Source organism: Pan paniscus, chromosome 20 (genome assembly GCF_029289425.2).
Source record: "Pan paniscus chromosome 20, NHGRI_mPanPan1-v2.0_pri, whole genome shotgun sequence".
Lineage (NCBI taxonomy): Eukaryota > Metazoa > Chordata > Mammalia > Primates > Hominidae > Pan > Pan paniscus.
This window is the reverse complement of record NC_073269.2, coordinates 57,366,866-57,383,187: the sequence shown is the minus strand read 5'-3', so window position 1 is coordinate 57,383,187 and position 16,322 is coordinate 57,366,866. Positions and strand designations below refer to the sequence as shown.

The following is a 16,322-nucleotide window of genomic DNA, read 5'->3' as shown; positions in this document are numbered from 1 at the left end:
GTGGAGGCACACTGGGCCCTTGGGAACCCAACTGGGGGACCTGGCCTGGCCCAGCCCATGGGGTCAGAGATTTCCCAGGGAGATGACTTCCAAGTTGAGTGTTGGAACACAAATATCAGTGAGGTGGGTGAGAAGAAAGGCTTTTATCCACGATGTTTGCAGGACACTCATTCTCTCTTGTGTCCCCAGTCTCAGCAGGGACACAGGAGAGAATGAGGCCAGAAGCTGTGGTTCTGGTGTGAGACAGACAAGCCACAGAGAATCAAAACTTAGCGTTGCAATGAACAGCCTGGGTCTAGAGTCAGGTTAATTTTTTTTTAATTATGTTTTTTGAGACAGAGTCTCGCTCTGTTGCCCAGGCTTGCACCACCATGCCCGGATAATTTTTGTATTTTTAGTAGAGACGGGGTTTCACCATGTTGTCCAGGCTGTCTTGAACTCCTGACCTCAAGTGATCCGCCCACCTCAGCCTCCCAAAGTGCTGGGATTACAAGCATGAGCCACAGCGCCTGGACTAATTTTTTATTTAAAAAATTGTGTTCCATTCCTCTGGCCTTCTGATAGAGTCAGATATATTGATTTCATATGCTCACTCTCACCTTTGCCAGCTAGATCTTGGGTGAGTTCCTTCCTGTTTTGAGTTTCAGTTGCCTCATCTGCAGATCAAAATAGTAACAGCATCATGTAGGGGTTAAGGGCATGGGTTCTGGGTCCCAGGGCCCTGGGTCAAATCCCACTGGATCCATTCCTGGATCCAGTTCAGGATCAGTTCATGTGCCTCAAATGGGGCCAGGGGATTGACTTCCAAGAGGGCTCACCCACATAGCCAGCAAGCTGGCTGGGGCTGCTGACCAGGGGCCATGATTCCCCTCCATGGGGCTGCTGATCCTCGCAGTGTGGCGGCTGGATTCCATGAGGGAGTGTCCTATGATACAGAAAGTGGCATATGCCGGCCTAGATGCAGACCCTGGCACAGGGCCACTTCCACGTCTTGGTCCAGCAGTCACACAGCCTACTCAGATCCAAGCAGTGGGGACATAGACCCCACATCTTAATAGGAGGACGCTGAAATTTGCAGCCCTCTTTAAGCTACATAATCTACTCCATGGAGTTTTGAAAGGTTAATTTATGTAGCACCCCCATAACCACACCTGCTATGCAAAAAATGCTAAATATATATTATTACCAGTATTAGTCCGGGCACGGTGGCTCACGCCTGTAATCCCAACACTGGGAGGCTGAGGCGGGCAGATCACTTGAGGTCAGGAGTTCCTGATAAGCCTGGCCAACATGGCGAAACCCCATCTCTACTAAAAATAACAAAAATTAGCCTGGTGTGGTGGTGCGCGCCTATACTCCCAGCTGCTGCAGAGGCTGAGACGGGAGAATCACTTGAACCCGGGAGATGGAGCCTGCAGTGAGCTGAGGCACTCACTGGGTGACAGAACGAGACTCCATCTCAAAAAATATATATATTACCAGTATTATTACTGGTGAGAACTGGGCCAGGGTAAGCTTAGAGGACTGGGAGCTGAGCAGAGGCCCTAAGCTCCACATGGGATGGTGGGAAAAGCTATCAGAAGGAGTCAATGGTCTGACCATCCTGGTCCCAAGTCCAGCTTCTCCCTCTGGCTGTGCAACCTCCTGCAGGTCCCTTGACCTCTCTGAGCCTAAGTCCCCTGGCTTGCAAAGTGAGTATAATGACACTCAGTTTATAGGGTGTTTAGAAGTGTTCAGCCTGATAGTGCATAGGAAACATTTAGCGTAGTTCCTGGCTCAAATTAAGTGTTAATTATGGTTCTTAATAAGGTGAGACCTGAAGGACAAGTTGTGGTTTAGCCAGGTTGGAGGGAGGTGGAGAGTGGGAGAGAGCATTCCAGGTAGAGGACTGGGAGGTGAGATGGGCGGGCAGGATAAGAATGGCAGGATGTTCAAGTGCTTGAGTGGGGGGTGTGCATGAGTTTGCTTTGAAGCTTGGATGTCTCCAGAGGGCGCTGGGGAGCCAGGGGAGGGCTGTGAGCAGGGGGAGGCAGGTTCAGCTCTGGGTATAGAAGGACCCTGGCAGGGACTGGAGGAGACTGGGTAGAGGAGGGAGACGGGGCAGGAAGAGAAGACAGAGCCTGGCCAGTGAGAACTAGGGGGAGGAGGGTTGGACTCAGATCGACAGTGGTGACGGGAGGGAGGAGGTGGGAATGTTCTCCAGCATTTGCGAAGACAGTGAAGCCATCCTGGAGGTGTGAGGAAGTTTGGGTTAGAGGAAAGATTCTGAGTTTAGCGGGACACAGGCCATGTGAGGGCCTCGGGGATGCGGAAATGCAGCTCTGGTCTCAGGATAGAGGCCCTGGCAGGAGATAGCACCAGGAGACTTGGTTCTGAGGGCAACAGAGAGCAGTGGGAGGGTTTGGAGCAGAGGAGGAGCAGGGTCAGATGTATCTGAGGCTGCAGGCAAGACAGAGTGGAAGGAGCCAGGAGGCTGGGGAGGAGGAAGCCTGCTCTGAAGCTGTGGCCATCAGAGGTGGGGCTCTTGGAAAGGTCACCTCACCCTCCTCCAGGAAGTCTTCCTGGCTTTGTCTCACAAATTTGCTCCCACATTTTTAGCTGGGAATGTTTTCTCCAGCTTCCCGCTGGGGGTGGGGAGGGCAGGGATCAGGCTGGGCCTCTCTGCAGATGGGACCAGCTAATGAAGAGAGTGGGGTGAGGTGGGCAGCTCAGCCACCACACTGGGGTTGAGGATCTTGGCACCTCCCTCTGGGTCTGGCTCCCTTCCCCTCCCAGGAAGCTAAGCTACCAGTCCTGTTGGACTCGTCTGACCCGGGAGGGATGGGTGCAGTCCTGGGTCTCTCTCCAGTGTCCTTTCAGTGAGGCCAGCACCATGGACACCCCACAGGCTCTGCCACTCTTCCTACTCCTGGGTAAGTTCCCTGCTCAGTCCCTTCCCTGTCAGTCCCCCTCAGCAGCCTCCCCCAATGCCTTCCTCTCTTCTCTGCAGCCTCCTTGGTAGGGATCCTCACCCTCAGAGCCTCTTCTGGACTTCAGCAAACCAACTTCTCCTCTGCCTTCTCTTCAGACTCAAAGAGCTCTTCCCAGGGGCTGGGTGTGGAAGTTCCCTCCATCAAACCTCCCAGCTGGAAAGTTCCAGATCAGTTCCTGGATTCAAAAGCCTCTGCTGAAATCTCTGATTCCAGCTGGTTTCCTGAGGCCCTGAGTTCCAACATGTCTGGGTCCTTCTGGTCAAATGTTTCTGCCGAGGGCCAAGATTTGAGCCCGGTTTCCCCCTTCTCTGAAACCCCTGGTTCTGAAGTATTTCCTGATATTTCGGATCCTCAAGTTCCTGCCAAAGACCCCAAGCCTTCCTTCACTGTTAAGACCCCAGCTTCAAACATTTCTACTCAAGTCTCCAATACCAAACTGTCTGTTGAGGCCCCAGATTCAAAATTCTCCCCGGATGATATGGATCTTAAACCCTCTGCCCAGAGCCCTGAATCCAAATTTTCTGCAGAGACCCACTCAGCTGCAAGCTTTCCCCAGCAGGTGGGGGGCCCACTCGCTGTGCTGGTGGGGACCACCATCCGGCTCCCCCTAGTCCCAATCCCCAACCCTGGGCCCCCCACCTCTCTGGTGGTCTGGCGCCGGGGCTCAAAGGTGCTGGCAGCTGGGGGCCTGGGGCCAGGGGCACCTCTGATCAGCCTGGACCCTGCTCACCGAGACCACCTGCGATTTGACCAGGCCCGGGGGGTTCTGGAGCTCGCCTCTGCCCAGCTGGACGATGCAGGGGTCTACACGGCTGAGGTCATCCGGGCAGGGGTCTCCCAGCAGACTCACGAGTTCACGGTGGGTGTGTATGGTAAGTGGGTCCTGGCGTCCGGCGTGCAGGCGGCAGGGGCTGCTCTGCTCTGCCAGGCTTTGGGCAGGTCACGGTGCTGTGGGGTCCCTGGATAGGAGAAGAGGACTTCTGGGTTGAGGAAGAGAGAAAAAGAGCTAGAGGTCAAGGCAGGGGTGTCTGAGCAAAGGTGGACCTGGGATGGAGACTCCTGGGGGCCTGAACTCCCAGGTCTGAGGGAGGAGGAGGAGGCTAGGAGCCTCTTCTGGCGAACTCCTGGGTCCCGGAGAGGAGGTGTCTGGGGGCTCAAACTCATAGGTTTATGAGAGGAGAGGGATGGGGGCCGAGACTCCAGGGCTTAGAGGGAGCAGCAGCTGGGGTTCCCTCTAAGGGGACCAAAGATGGGCTCCAGGACTGGGTGGGTCCTGAGCCCATTCTCCCTCTCCCAGAGCCCCTACCCCAGCTGTCGGTTCAGCCCAAGGCTCCAGAGACAGAGGAGGGGGCGGCCGAGCTCCGGCTGCGCTGCCTGGGGTGGGGGCCAGGTCGCGGGGAGCTGAGCTGGAGCCGGGACGGACGCGCCCTGGAGGCGGCGGAATCCGAGGGAGCCGAGACGCCCCGGATCCGCTCAGAGGGCGACCAGCTGCTCATCGTGCGCCCTGTGCGCAGCGACCACGCCCGGTACACTTGCCGCGTCCGCAGCCCCTTCGGCCACAGGGAGGCTGCCGCCGACGTCAGCGTCTTCTGTGAGTGGGGGATGCCTCGGGTCGGGGACAGGGGGTCCTTGGGGAGAAGCGGGCTGGGGGCCCAGTCTCCGGGAGTCCTAGCGGCGTCCCAGGTGACCCTGACACTCGCGGTCCCGACCCCTCCTCCCTCCAGACGGCCCGGACCCGCCGACCATCACGGTCTCCTCGGACCGCGACGCCGCGCCTGCCCACTTTGTCACCGCGGGCAGTAACGTGACCTTGCGCTGCGCCGCCGCCTCGCGGCCGCCCGCCGACATCACGTGGAGCCTGGCGGACCCGGCCGAGGCCGCGGTGCCCGCGGGGTCGCGCCTCCTGCTGCCCGCGGTCGGACCGGGCCACGCAGGCACCTACGCCTGCCTGGCGGCGAACCCGCGTACCGGCCGCCGCCGCCGCTCGCTGCTCAACCTTACAGTGGCGGGTGAGAGGCTGGGGCGGGAGTAGGGGAATGCCTGGGAGAGGGGCGGGGCCAGAACGAGGGCGGGGCTAGAGGAAAGGGGCGGGGCCAGCAAGGAGGAGCAGCATACCGGTGGGTGGGGCAGGGCCAGCGGGAGGGCGGGTCACCAAGAAGGAGCTGGGATACCCGTGGTGGGGCGGGCCAGCGCGGAGGGGCGGAGACACCTAGGATAAGAGGCGGGGCCAGAAAGAGGATAAGGGAAGGAGCCAAATAGAGTGGCAGGGATGACCAGGACTGACGGGCCGGCCCAGCACTGAGAGGGCGGACATTCCTGGGCATGGAACACTCAACAAAGTCGACAGCGGAGTTAAATGGCAAAGAGTGGGAGTTAGAAAAGGAAAGAACTAATTTGCTTAAGTGGGATCAGCAAAGGGAGAAGTTACCTGGGAAGGGGGGCGGAGTCACCAGGGAAAGGGGCGAGGTCATTTGGAAAGCGGGCAGAATTGTCTTAGAAAGGGGAAGGGGTCCACAAGGAAGGGCGGAGATACCTGGGAAAAGGGGAGGCTTCTCGGAGTGCAATCCAGGAGGGGGCGAAGTAACCTGGCAGAAGTGGGTGGAGCTGGAAAGGAAGGGGCTGAGTTACGTTTGGGAAGAGAAATATCATTGTGTGAAGATGCAGTTTTCTTAAGAAAGTTGGGCAGTCAGCAGGGCTGCGGGCTACCCACTTAGCGAGGAAGTTAATGGGAAAAGGGAACGGGATCGCAAGAAAAGTGGGGAGTGTGAGCGCCTATGGGGTGGGGCTAGTGAAGAAGGGTGGAGTCACCGCGCGGGGAGGCGGGGCTGGAGAAGAAACGAGAAAGGGACTCCATCTTCATTCTCTCCCTTCTCTCCGCAGACCTGCCCCCCGGGGCCCCACAGTGCTCAGTTGAAGGGGGTCCCGGGGACCGCAGCCTCCGCTTCCGCTGCTCGTGGCCCGGCGGGGCCCCTGCTGCCTCCCTGCAGTTCCAGGGTCTCCCCGAAGGCATCCGCGCCGGGCCAGTGTCCTCTGTGCTGCTGGCGGCCGTCCCCGCCCACCCCCGGCTCAGCGGCGTCCCCATCACCTGCCTTGCTCGCCACCTGGTGGCCACGCGTACCTGCACAGTCACGCCGGGTGAGAGGGCGCGGGGCTTTTTTGCTGTTTCTCGAGGAGGAGGGAGACTTTTTCTTTGGTCCTTTGAAAATTCTGAAGGGGTATGGGGTACGTCCTTAGTCCAAGAAAGAGGCAGGACTTCACTGTCTTCAAACTAGAAAAGGGACAAAGATTTTCCTATACCTCATGGTGGCGGGGTGCAGGGATGGGGTTATTTTTCTGGACACAGGAAGAAGGCCATCACTTTCACACGTGTTCAGAGAGATAAAGCAGTGATATTTTAAAAAGTAACAAGGCCGGGCGCAATAATCGCAGCACTTTGGTAGCTGGGGGCGGGAGGATTGCTTGAGTCTAGGAGTTCAAGACCAGCCTGGGCAGTGTGGCAAGACCCAGTCTTGTAATTATTATTGCTACAAAATAATAATAATAATAAAGAAGAATGAATAGCTGAAAATAATATGAGTTTCCCAGTACAGGGCCTGCGCCTATGGTATGTGTTCAATAAGTGTTTGATGAGGAAATCAGATAATAAATGAATGAATGAATGAATGAGCTAATGAGTGAGTAAATTGGCAGTTCTTTCTCAGGTGGCCAAAGCGTGGGGGCTTACCACCATCTGATTTAAAGTAGGGCATAGGATCTGTTCTTTGAATCCAAGGTAAGGTCTTGACTTTCTTAACTGGACTTCTCCCACCGGCAGAGGCCCCCCGAGAGGTGCTGCTGCATCCGCTGGTGGCAGAGACACGGTTGGGGGAGGCAGAGGTGGCACTGGAGGCCTCTGGTTGTCCCCCACCCTCACGGGCATCCTGGGCCCGGGAAGGGAGGCCCCTGGCTCCAGGAGGCGGGAGTCGCCTACGGCTCAGTCAAGATGGGCGGAAACTCCACATCGGCAACTTCAGCCTGGATTGGGACCTGGGAAATTACTCCGTGCTGTGCAGTGGGGCGCTGGGTGCTGGCGGTGACCAGATCACCCTCATTGGTGAGCCACGTTATTTCAAAAAACCCAGAAGTCCACGTCCCCAGCCGCTCCAGCCCTCAGACCCAGAAGTTCAGGCCCCAGACCTCTCCTCCCTCAAACCTCGGATCCAGGCCCCCAGCCTCTCCTCCCTCAGACCCTGGAGTCCAGGCCTCAGCCCCTCCTCCCTCAGACCCAAGGGTCTAGCCCCAGCCCCTCTTCCCTCAGACCCAGGAGTCCAGGTCACCAGCCCCTTCCACCCTCAGATCCAGGAGTACAGGCCCCCACCCCCTCCTCCCTCAGACCCAGGAGTCCAGGCCCCCAGCCCCCTCCTCCCTCAGACCCAGGAGCCCAGCCCCCCAGCCCCCCAGCCCCCTTCCCTCTCCCCTCTGGCACCCAAGAATCCAGCCTCCCCCACATCCCTCTAGGACCTTCCATATCCTCGTGGAGGCTTCAGAGAGCCAGAGATGCAGCCGTGCTGACTTGGGATGTGGAGCGCGGGGCCCTGATCAGCAGTTTTGAGATCCAGGCATGGCCAGATGGGCCTGCTCTGGGCAGGACTTCCACCTACAGGGACTGGGTCTCCCTGCTCGTCCTGGGGCCTCAGGAGCGGTCAGCCGTGGTGCCCCTTCCACCTCGGAACCCAGGGACCTGGACCTTTCGGATCCTGCCCATCCTGGGGGGCCAGCCAGGGACTCCATCACAAAGCCGGGTCTACCGGGCCGGTGAGTTGGGGCTGTCAGAGTAGACCTTCTCTGTTGTGCCAGATCCTCCGTGTCTCCCTGTTTTAGTGTCCTGGGGCCTGCCCTAACAAAGTACCATGAACTGCATGGCTTGAGACTACAGGAATTTCTTCTCTCACAGGTCTGGAGGTCAGAAGTCTAAAATCAAGGTGTCGGCTGGGCGCGGTGGCTCACGCCTGTAATCCCAGCACTTTGGGAGGCCGAGGCGGGCGGATCACAAGGTCAGGAGATCGAGACCATCCTGGCTCACACGGTGAAACCCCGTCTCTACTAAAAATACAAAAAATTAGCCTGGCGCGGTGGCGGACGCCTGTAGTCCCAGCTACTGGGGAGGCTGAGGCAGGAGAATGGCGCGAACCCGGGAGGCGGAGCTTGCAGTGAGCCGAGATCAGCCACTGCACTCCAGCCTGGGTGAAAGAGCCAGACTCCGTCTCAAAAAAAAAAAAAAAAAAATCAAGGTGTCGACAGGGTCCTACTCCCTCTGAGACCCTGTGTAGAATCCTCCTTTGTGTCTTCCTAGCTCCTGGTGGCGGCTGTTTCATCCTTGGCGTTCCTGGACTTGCAGCTGCATCTCTCCAACCTCTGCCTCCAGCTTCCCACAGGCTTCTTCCTGTGTGTGTGTCTCTTCTTCTTCTTCTTCTCCTTCTTCTTTTTTGAGAAGGAGTTTTGCTCTTGTCGCCCAGGCTGGAGTGCAATGGCATGATCTCGGCTCACTGCAACTTCTACCTCCCAGATTCAAGTGATTCTCCTGCCTCAGCCTCCCGAGTAGCTAGGATTACAGTCATGCGCCACCACACCCAGCTAATTTTTGTATTAGTAGAGATGGGATTTCACCATGTTGGCCAGGCTGGTCTTGAACTCCTGACCTCAGGTGACCCACACACCTTGGCCTCCCAAAGTGCTGGGATTACAGGTGTGAGCCACCGCACCTGGCTTCTGTCCTCTTCTTCTAAGGACACCAGTTATATTGGATTAGGGTCCACCCTAATACCTCAAATTGACTTGGTTACATCTTCAAAGACCTTATTCCAAAATAAAGTCACATTCACAGGAACAGGGGTTAGGACTTCAACATATGTTTTTCTTTTGGGGTAGGCACAATTCAGTTGATAACATGCCTCCATTGGAGCGTCTCAGGATTTAGTCCTCACTCCCCAAAGTGATCATGTTCATGCTCATGGCCTTCAATAACATTAATAATCAGATGACTCCCAAATGTCTTATCCTGGGCCCTGACTTCTTTCTTGAAAAGGATGCGCCCTACTTAAGATCTTCACTTTTTGGGGAGGTGGGGGGTGTGGACAGAGTGTTGCTCTGTCACCCAGGCTGGAGTGCAGTGGCATGATCTCAGCTAACTGGAACCTCCACCTCCTGGGTTCAAGTGATTCTCCTGCCTCAGCCTCCAGAGTAGCTGGGATTACAGGTGTGAGCCACCATGCCCAGCTAATTTTTTTTGAATTTTTAGCAGAGACAGGATTTTGCCATGTTGGCCAGGCTGGTCTTGAGCTCCTGACCTCAAGTGATCTGCCTGCCTCGGCCTCCCAAAGTGCTGGGATTACAGGCGTGAGTCAAGATCTTCACTTTGGATGTCCAATTAGCATCCCAAATGTCATATGCCCAAAACAGATCTTTCGATGTTTTCCCTCAAAACTGCATCCTCCAACCCGGCAGTCTTCCCCATCCTCATAAATGTCACCACTTACAGGCCACATCACCCCTGACATCCTAATTGCCAGCAAGTTCGGTCCATTTTCCTTCTAAAATATTTTCCATCTTCACCCCAAGGCTCTAGTCAAACACAGCATCCTCTCTTGCCTGGACTGCAACAGCAGTTTATTTGGTCTCTTTATACTCCCTCTTGCTGTCAGATAATGCATTCTCCATATAGAAGCCAAAGTTATGCAAATCAGATCATGAGGCTGCTCTACATAAAAGCTGTCCATTAATTTCTGCAGGACCCCTTTAGGATCTGGTTCCTGGAAACCTTTTCTACTTCACCCTCCACCTCCAGCCCGCTCCTTCCTTATCCTCCACCCACGCTGGCCTTCGTTGAACAGAGAAAGCTCTTTTCTAGTTCTGGGCCTTTGCATTTACTGTTCCCTCCTCTTGGAACGCCCTTTCCCCGGGTTTAGTATGACTGTCTCTGGTCTTTATTCTTCAAGTCTCTGTTCAAATGTTACTTCCTCAGGGACCTGAGCTCACCACTGTTTCTAAATGTCACATCCCTTCCCATTGTTCCTTTTTTGTTTTTTGTTTGTTTGTTTTCTTTTTTTGAGAGAAGGTCTCACTTTGTTGCCCAGGCTGGAGTGCAGTGGCACGATCTGGGCTCACTGCAGCCTCAACGTCCCCAGACTCAGGTGATCTTCTTGCCTCAGTCTCCTGAGTAGCTGGGGCTACAGGCGCAGCCACCGCACCTGGCTAGTTTTTCTATTTTTTGTAGAGACAGGATCTCGCTATGTTGCCCAGGCTGGTCTCCAACTCCTGGGCTCAAGTGGTTGCCCACCTTGACCTCCCAAAGTGTTGGGAATCACAGGTGTGAGCCACCACACCTGACCCCCATTATCTCTATCACATCACTTTTTCTTTCTCGGGACAATCTGTGATTATGTTATGTATTGCTCATTTATTTCTGTCTTCTCTCCTAGAATTAAGCCCCATAAGGGTAGATATCTTTCCTGTTTGGCCCACCAATGAATCCTCACTACCTGTCTGAGAGCCAGGCACACCATGGGCACTCAGTAACTGTTAAATGAGTTGAGAGTGCTGGGGTCCCACATTCCTGGGTTCTGGGAGGGGAGGGACAGTGGGGGCCGGACTCCTGGGTCCCAGCACAAAGTTAGGGGGCTTAGGAAACTTGGGTCCAACCTTGGTTCCTGTTCCCCTTCTCTTTCTTCTCTTTGTCTCTTCCAGGCCCCACGTTGAGCCATGGGGCCATCGCTGGCATCGTCCTGGGCTCCCTGCTGGGCCTGGCGCTGCTAGCCGTACTTCTCCTCCTTTGCATCTGCTGCCTGTGCCGCTTTCGTGGTGAGCAAGGGGACTGGGGAAGGGGCAACCATGACCAACGGGGAGGGACCCTAGAAAGAGGCCTATGGAAGACCTGGCTGAGGCAATCAGTGCCGTCATAGGTCATCCATCCCGCCCTCCTACCTCCAAATCAGCCAATCAGCATAAGGCTCCGCCTCTCCAACCAGCTTCCCTTGCTATTGGCTGGGTTGGCATGTTGGGGCAGCCAATCACGTGTTCCTGCTTCTCTTCCGCCTCTCAATCAGGAAAGACTCCTGAGAAAAAGAAGCATCCCTCTACCTTGGTCCCTGTGGTCACCCCCTCAGAAAAGAAGATGCACAGTGTGACCCCAGTGGAGATTTCATGGCCTCTGGACCTCAAAGTCCCTCTGGAGGACCACAGCTCAACTAGGGCCTACCAAGTGAGTGTGGGTGCCCTCATTTCCTCCTGGAATCGGGGCGGAACTTCTTGTATTACAGTCAGGGAGATGAGAGGGTCTCAATTATCTAACTCCAGTTTTACTTGTTAGTTTACAGTCTGTATAACTTTATCCTTTTTAAAAATGCATCAAAGTTGGACAGAGCTTCCCGCCCAACTTTGATGTATATTAAAATAAGAGTGAATTCCAGTTTCTTCTCCAAAGGAGGGAAATAGGATCTCTCTCTCTCTCTCTTTTTTTTTTTGGAGACAGAGTCTCACTTTGTTGCCCAGGTTGGACTGCAGTGGTGCAATCTCGACTCACTGCAGCCTCCGCCTCCTGGGTTCAAGCGATTTTTCTGCCTCAGCCACTTGAGTAGCTGGGATTACAGGCAAGCACCACAACGCCTGACTGATTTTTGTATTTTTAGTACAGACGGGATTTCACCATGTTAGGCAGGCTGGTCCCGAACTCCTAACCTCAAGTGATCCGCCCACCTCGGCCTCCCAAAGTGCTGGGATTACAGGCATGAGCCACTACGCCCAGCCCCTCCATTTTTCTTTCCCATAAAAATTGGGCAAGGCCCATTTTTCTCTATGAAGTGGGGTACAGTTACCTCATTCCCCATAAAAGAAGGATTGTTGTGACTGGGTGTGATAGTTCATGCCTGTAATCCCAGCACTTCGGGAGGTTGAGGAGAGAGAATCGCTTGAGCTCAGGAGTTCGATACCAGCTTGGGCAACATAGGGATACCCCATCTCTACAAAAAATTTTAAAATTAGCCGGGCATGGTGGCACGTACCTGTAGTCCCAGCTACTAGGGAGGCTGAGGTGGGAGGATTGCTTGGGCCTGGGAGGTCAAGGCTGCAGTGAGCTCTAACGGTGCCACTGTACTCTAGCCTGGATGACAGAGTGAGACCCTGTCTCAAAATAAATAAATAAATAAATAAAAAATAACAACTGGTTTGGGTTGTTGGCTGGCTTCGCTCCACCAAGGATAGCCAGGCATTTTTTTTCCCCTCTCCAAATGGAGGGTTCCCAGATAATCTCTAAAAAGTTCAAGCAAGAGCTAGAAAAAGTTAGGCAGGTGAGTTATGTCACATCCAGAGTACCTACTGAGTTCTCCCCTCACCCCACCTCTCTCTTCCAGGCCACAGACCCCAGTTCAGTTGTCTCTGTAGGCGGAGGCTCAAAGACTGTTCGGGCAGCCACACAGGTGTGATCAGAGCCAGTGGTCTGCCCTGCACAGGGCGTTTTGGGCCAGAACTTCCTATTTCACTCCAGCAGCAGCCAGGGCCTGCTATGACTGAGGGTTGGACCCTGAAAGTGGGACTTTCTGTCTCCCTCTCTTGCTGCAGAAGAAGAGTCTTCCTGTATTTGTGCAAGTAAGGAGATGTGACTTCTTGGCTGGGAAACTCCTGCTGATCTAACTGTGTGGTTTGCACAACCTCCAAGCCTCTGCAGCAGACAGGCAGGGCTTGCTGTGTTGCTCTGAGCTAGAGAGGGAGCTTGGCCATGTTCTCTGAAAAGGTCCCCCTACATTCACTTTGCCACCTGTAGGCCACACCCCATCCAGCTCCCAGCATCTTCATCTTAAAACAGATCAGATCATGTCACTCTTCTCTTTAAACGCTTCTATGGCCTGTGCATTTCCCTTCAGATATTATCCAAACTCCTCGTCGTGACCTTCAAAACCTTGTGGTCTGGCCTCTGTTGGCCTCCCTGACCTCCCCTCCCAATTCTTTCTCTGCCCCCGGACTCCAGTATCACAGTCTGTCTCTCAGCCACAATTTATTTTGCCCCTAGAGTTTGCTGTGCTTATAACACTTCTTTTTCCCATATGTCATTCATTTCTCAAGTCTAAGAGTAGCAGTTACCATCTTAGACGACCGTTCCCTTATCCCTCCCTTAGTCTTGGGTTAAGTCCCAGAATCCTTGAATTTGCCATTCCTGATACATAAATATGTAATTACTTGTGTGGCCTGAGACTCTCTGTCTAAACTAAGGGCTTTATGAAAGCAGAGACCACATCATTATCTCAGCACTTAACCCAGAGCCTCGCACACAGCAGGCAATCGATAAATATTTGTTGACTGATCAAATGTTTTGGTGCCAGTGAAGAGTTGGGCTTGCTGCTGCTGTCTTCAGCGTAAGTCTTGCTTTTTCAGCTGGGTTTCTAATTGAGAATTTAGAGAGTGCATTGGTGAGGATTCTTTTGACTGCAAGTAACAAAATAAAATGGTGGCAAGAACTATGGAGGCGGCTGGTTTCAGGCTGGCTCAGCAGCTCAGTAATGCCATTAAAGACATGGGCCCTTTGCATCCATCTGCTCTGCCACCCTCAGTGGGTTGGCACATTGACTCTAAGCATGTTGCTTCACGTAGCAAGATGGTTGCTGCAGCTCCAGTCATCACATCTTCACACAACTGTATCCAAAGATAAAAGGAAGGGGGCAGAACTTCCTCCCTATACATCTTCCCCACCCTCTACCTCCCTCTATCACTGCTTTCTTCCCTCTCACGGGGTGGGAGGGAAGCTTTCCTGGAAACCTACAAGCAAATTTCCATTTATGTCTCTTTGGCCCAAACTGGCCACATAGCTGCAAAGGAGGCTAGGAAACCAGATATCTAGCCTGTATCATAACACGTGGATCTGCCAGCGAAGAAGAAAGGGGAACCAAACAACTCAAATGTGGGCAACCAGCATCTGTCTCAGGGAAGGAAAGCATGTGAGAGAACTTCTGGTTAATGATTGGGGGTAGAAAAGGCCATTGGAAAATAGAACCCCTGGATCCTTTTGGAAAGGTGAGGGTTGGGGTTCTGGGCCTTCTATGTCTCTTCTGTATCTACTAGGGTTTTCATTCTCTTTTTTATTACTAGAGATAGAAAATCCAATGCAAATTGGTTTAAATATACAGGGGACTTTATTGCTTATATAAGTGAAAATGGGCATCAGTTAAGTTTTGATCCAGCTGCTCAAATGATATAATCATGGACTCAGTTTCTCTAAGGTTTCCACTCTGCACTTCACAGTGTTCCTATCCTTCTCAGGCTCCATATGCTGTCCTCCCCACCATTGCTATCCCCACAGACCCAAGATCTCTCCATGTGATGGAGAAAAGCAACCCTACAGATGTAGACTTCACATCACGGAGCCACAATATCCAGCAGAAAAGCATCTCTTCTTGGGAATCCATTCACTTTCTCATTAGCCTTACTGGGTCATGTGCCCATCTCTGAGCCAATCACGGTGGGAAATGGGCTATGCTGGGTATCTTTGGCCAATCACAGGGCATCTCTGTAATGAGTCCATTCCAAGTCTACCAGTGAGAAAGTAGGCGGTAGGAATGATGCTGGAGAGGCACCACCAATTGACTGCTACCCTTTGCCCTTCATTAACTCTAATCCTTAATGACATTGACACCCGCAGGCAGACTTTGGAAAAAGGCGTTTATTGGTGTGGTGGTCTCAACACTCCCCATGAATTGGAACACACGGCCCCCAGGGCCCCCCACCCCCTCCCTAGCATCCCTCCCCTGTCCCACCCCATCCCCTGGACCCTGGGAATGGAAGACAATGTGGGATGGGGCCCATGCCCCCGTCTGAGGTACAGTCACTGCGCCTTGCCCTCTCCTTTTCTCCACCAGACTCTGGGTGGTGTGGTTTGGGGTGGGTGTTTATATAGAGGGTCTCCTGGGAGTCGGAGTTGGTGACATGGCATCTTTGTCTGGGCTCAGGATGTCTGTGTGATGCCTCTCTGTCCCCCACTTTGTGTGGTGTGGTGTACCAGGGTGGAGTGTTCCTACAGTCAGAGCTGAGGCTGCGGCCTCTCAGAGTCCCTTCCTGACACCAGATGCCTACCCAGGGGGAAATACAGCTAGTCACCAGCTACCGGACAGCTGGAGCCAGGGGGCTATTGCTGGTCACAGTCGCTGGTGTGTGTGTGTGTGTGTGTGTGTCTATGTGTGTGTGTATGTGTGTGTGGTGCGTCTGAGTGTGTGTGAGGGCGGTCAGGTAGCCTTTGGGAGGTACAGTTGGTGGAGAGGCCAGGAAGTGATAGACCAGCAAGCTCACACCTGTGGGCCAGCTGCAAAGGCCCCAAGGGCAGCTGGCTGGTGCCGCAGGTGGGGAAATCAAGGCCAAGGGGAGTGGTGGCAAGGGTAGGGCAAAGCACTGAAACAGACAGGTGACTCCTGCCACCAGTCTGACAGTTGGATGGAAGCACCGATTGGCCCAGGAGGGGGCCAGAAAATCCAGGGTGGGGAGGGACAGGAAAAGTGGGAAGGTCTCAGGCCACTGAGCCAGCGATGGGGCCTCTGGCTACAGGAAGCTGGTGGTTGACAGCAGGGAAGCCCAGAGCCCAGATGGAGGTCCCCCACTTACTCACAAAGGCTGAATGACAGCTTGACAGGTGAGTGCGATGCCCCTCCCCACTCCCAACCTGCCAGGAGTTGCCCTTTCGACAGGGGGAGGGGTAGTGTGCGTGCATATATTGGGGAAGCAGGGAGCCTGGTAAGCCTCTCTTCACAGCTTCCACTGCAGAGCCTCATACCTACCTCCAGCCAGAGGTGAGAGGCAGTAGGGTTGGGGACAGTGGACATGGGGGTTTCGGGGGCGGGAGGACGGCTGAGTCCCTTCCCCCAGCCCACCCCCCCCCACACAAACAAACAGAGACACAGACACCTACACATGCATGCAGGCTCACACTCACACACCCATATCCACACAAGCCAGTTGACAGCCTGAGCTAAGAGAGAGGGGTATGGGGTGGCGGGAGTGGGTCACAATCGGAAACGTGAACGGGTGGCGAGAATGGCTGTAGAAAGATGCATAATTTTGCGTTATCCCTCACAGTGATGGGTTCTCTGAAGATCTTTCTTCCTCTGCCTCCTCCTCTTCTCCTCTCTCGTCTTCCTTGGCCGAGAGCTCTTCTGCCCCCACGAGACCCACGGCTCTTGCTCCCCCGTTTCTCTCACTCTTGGCCTGAGGCCCCCTGCAGGGGGAGGTGAGCTCCACTGGGTTGCGCCTACATTCTCCACCACAGCCAGCCCAGGGCGGAGAGGAGGGCCAGGAGCCCTGGGGGCCTCGGGGCTGAGTTCTCCAGGGATCCTGGGCCTG

At 54.4% G+C, this 16,322-nt stretch overlaps 2 protein-coding genes across 2 annotated transcripts in view; one reads left to right on the top strand and one right to left on the bottom strand.

Annotated features, from left to right (window-relative positions):
* The first annotated feature begins 2,789 nt into the window (after positions 1-2,789).
* On the top strand, positions 2,790-13,457 carry VSIG10L (V-set and immunoglobulin domain containing 10 like). The gene is made up of 10 exons (XM_034946604.3): positions 2,790-2,912; positions 2,990-3,844; positions 4,270-4,563; positions 4,697-4,981; positions 5,853-6,107; positions 6,787-7,065; positions 7,470-7,766; positions 10,695-10,808; positions 11,054-11,208; positions 12,356-13,457. Exons 1-10 carry the CDS (start codon positions 2,873-2,875, stop codon positions 12,425-12,427), a joined length of 2,646 nt encoding a protein of 881 aa, XP_034802495.2. The 5' UTR covers positions 2,790-2,872; the 3' UTR covers positions 12,428-13,457.
* Positions 12,382-16,322, bottom strand: part of IGLON5 (IgLON family member 5) — a 21,107-nt gene continuing 17,166 nt past the window's right edge. Inside the window, exon 8 of the mRNA XM_034946607.4 lies at positions 12,382-16,319. Within this exon, the coding sequence (XP_034802498.1) occupies positions 16,231-16,319 (89 nt within the window). The 3' untranslated portion in view covers positions 12,382-16,230. The remainder of the gene's footprint in view (positions 16,320-16,322) is intronic.

Bases quoted from the DNA above. Each gene is read 5' to 3' on its own strand.
- VSIG10L (XM_034946604.3), top strand. From the start codon at position 2,873: ATGGACACCCCACAGGCTCTGCCACTCTTCCTACTCCTGG. The intron at 4,564-4,696 runs GTGAGTGGGGGA...TCCTCCCTCCAG, and splicing joins CGCCGACGTCAGCGTCTTCT to ACGGCCCGGACCCGCCGACC. The intron at 6,108-6,786 runs GTGAGAGGGCGC...TCCCACCGGCAG, and splicing joins TACCTGCACAGTCACGCCGG to AGGCCCCCCGAGAGGTGCTG.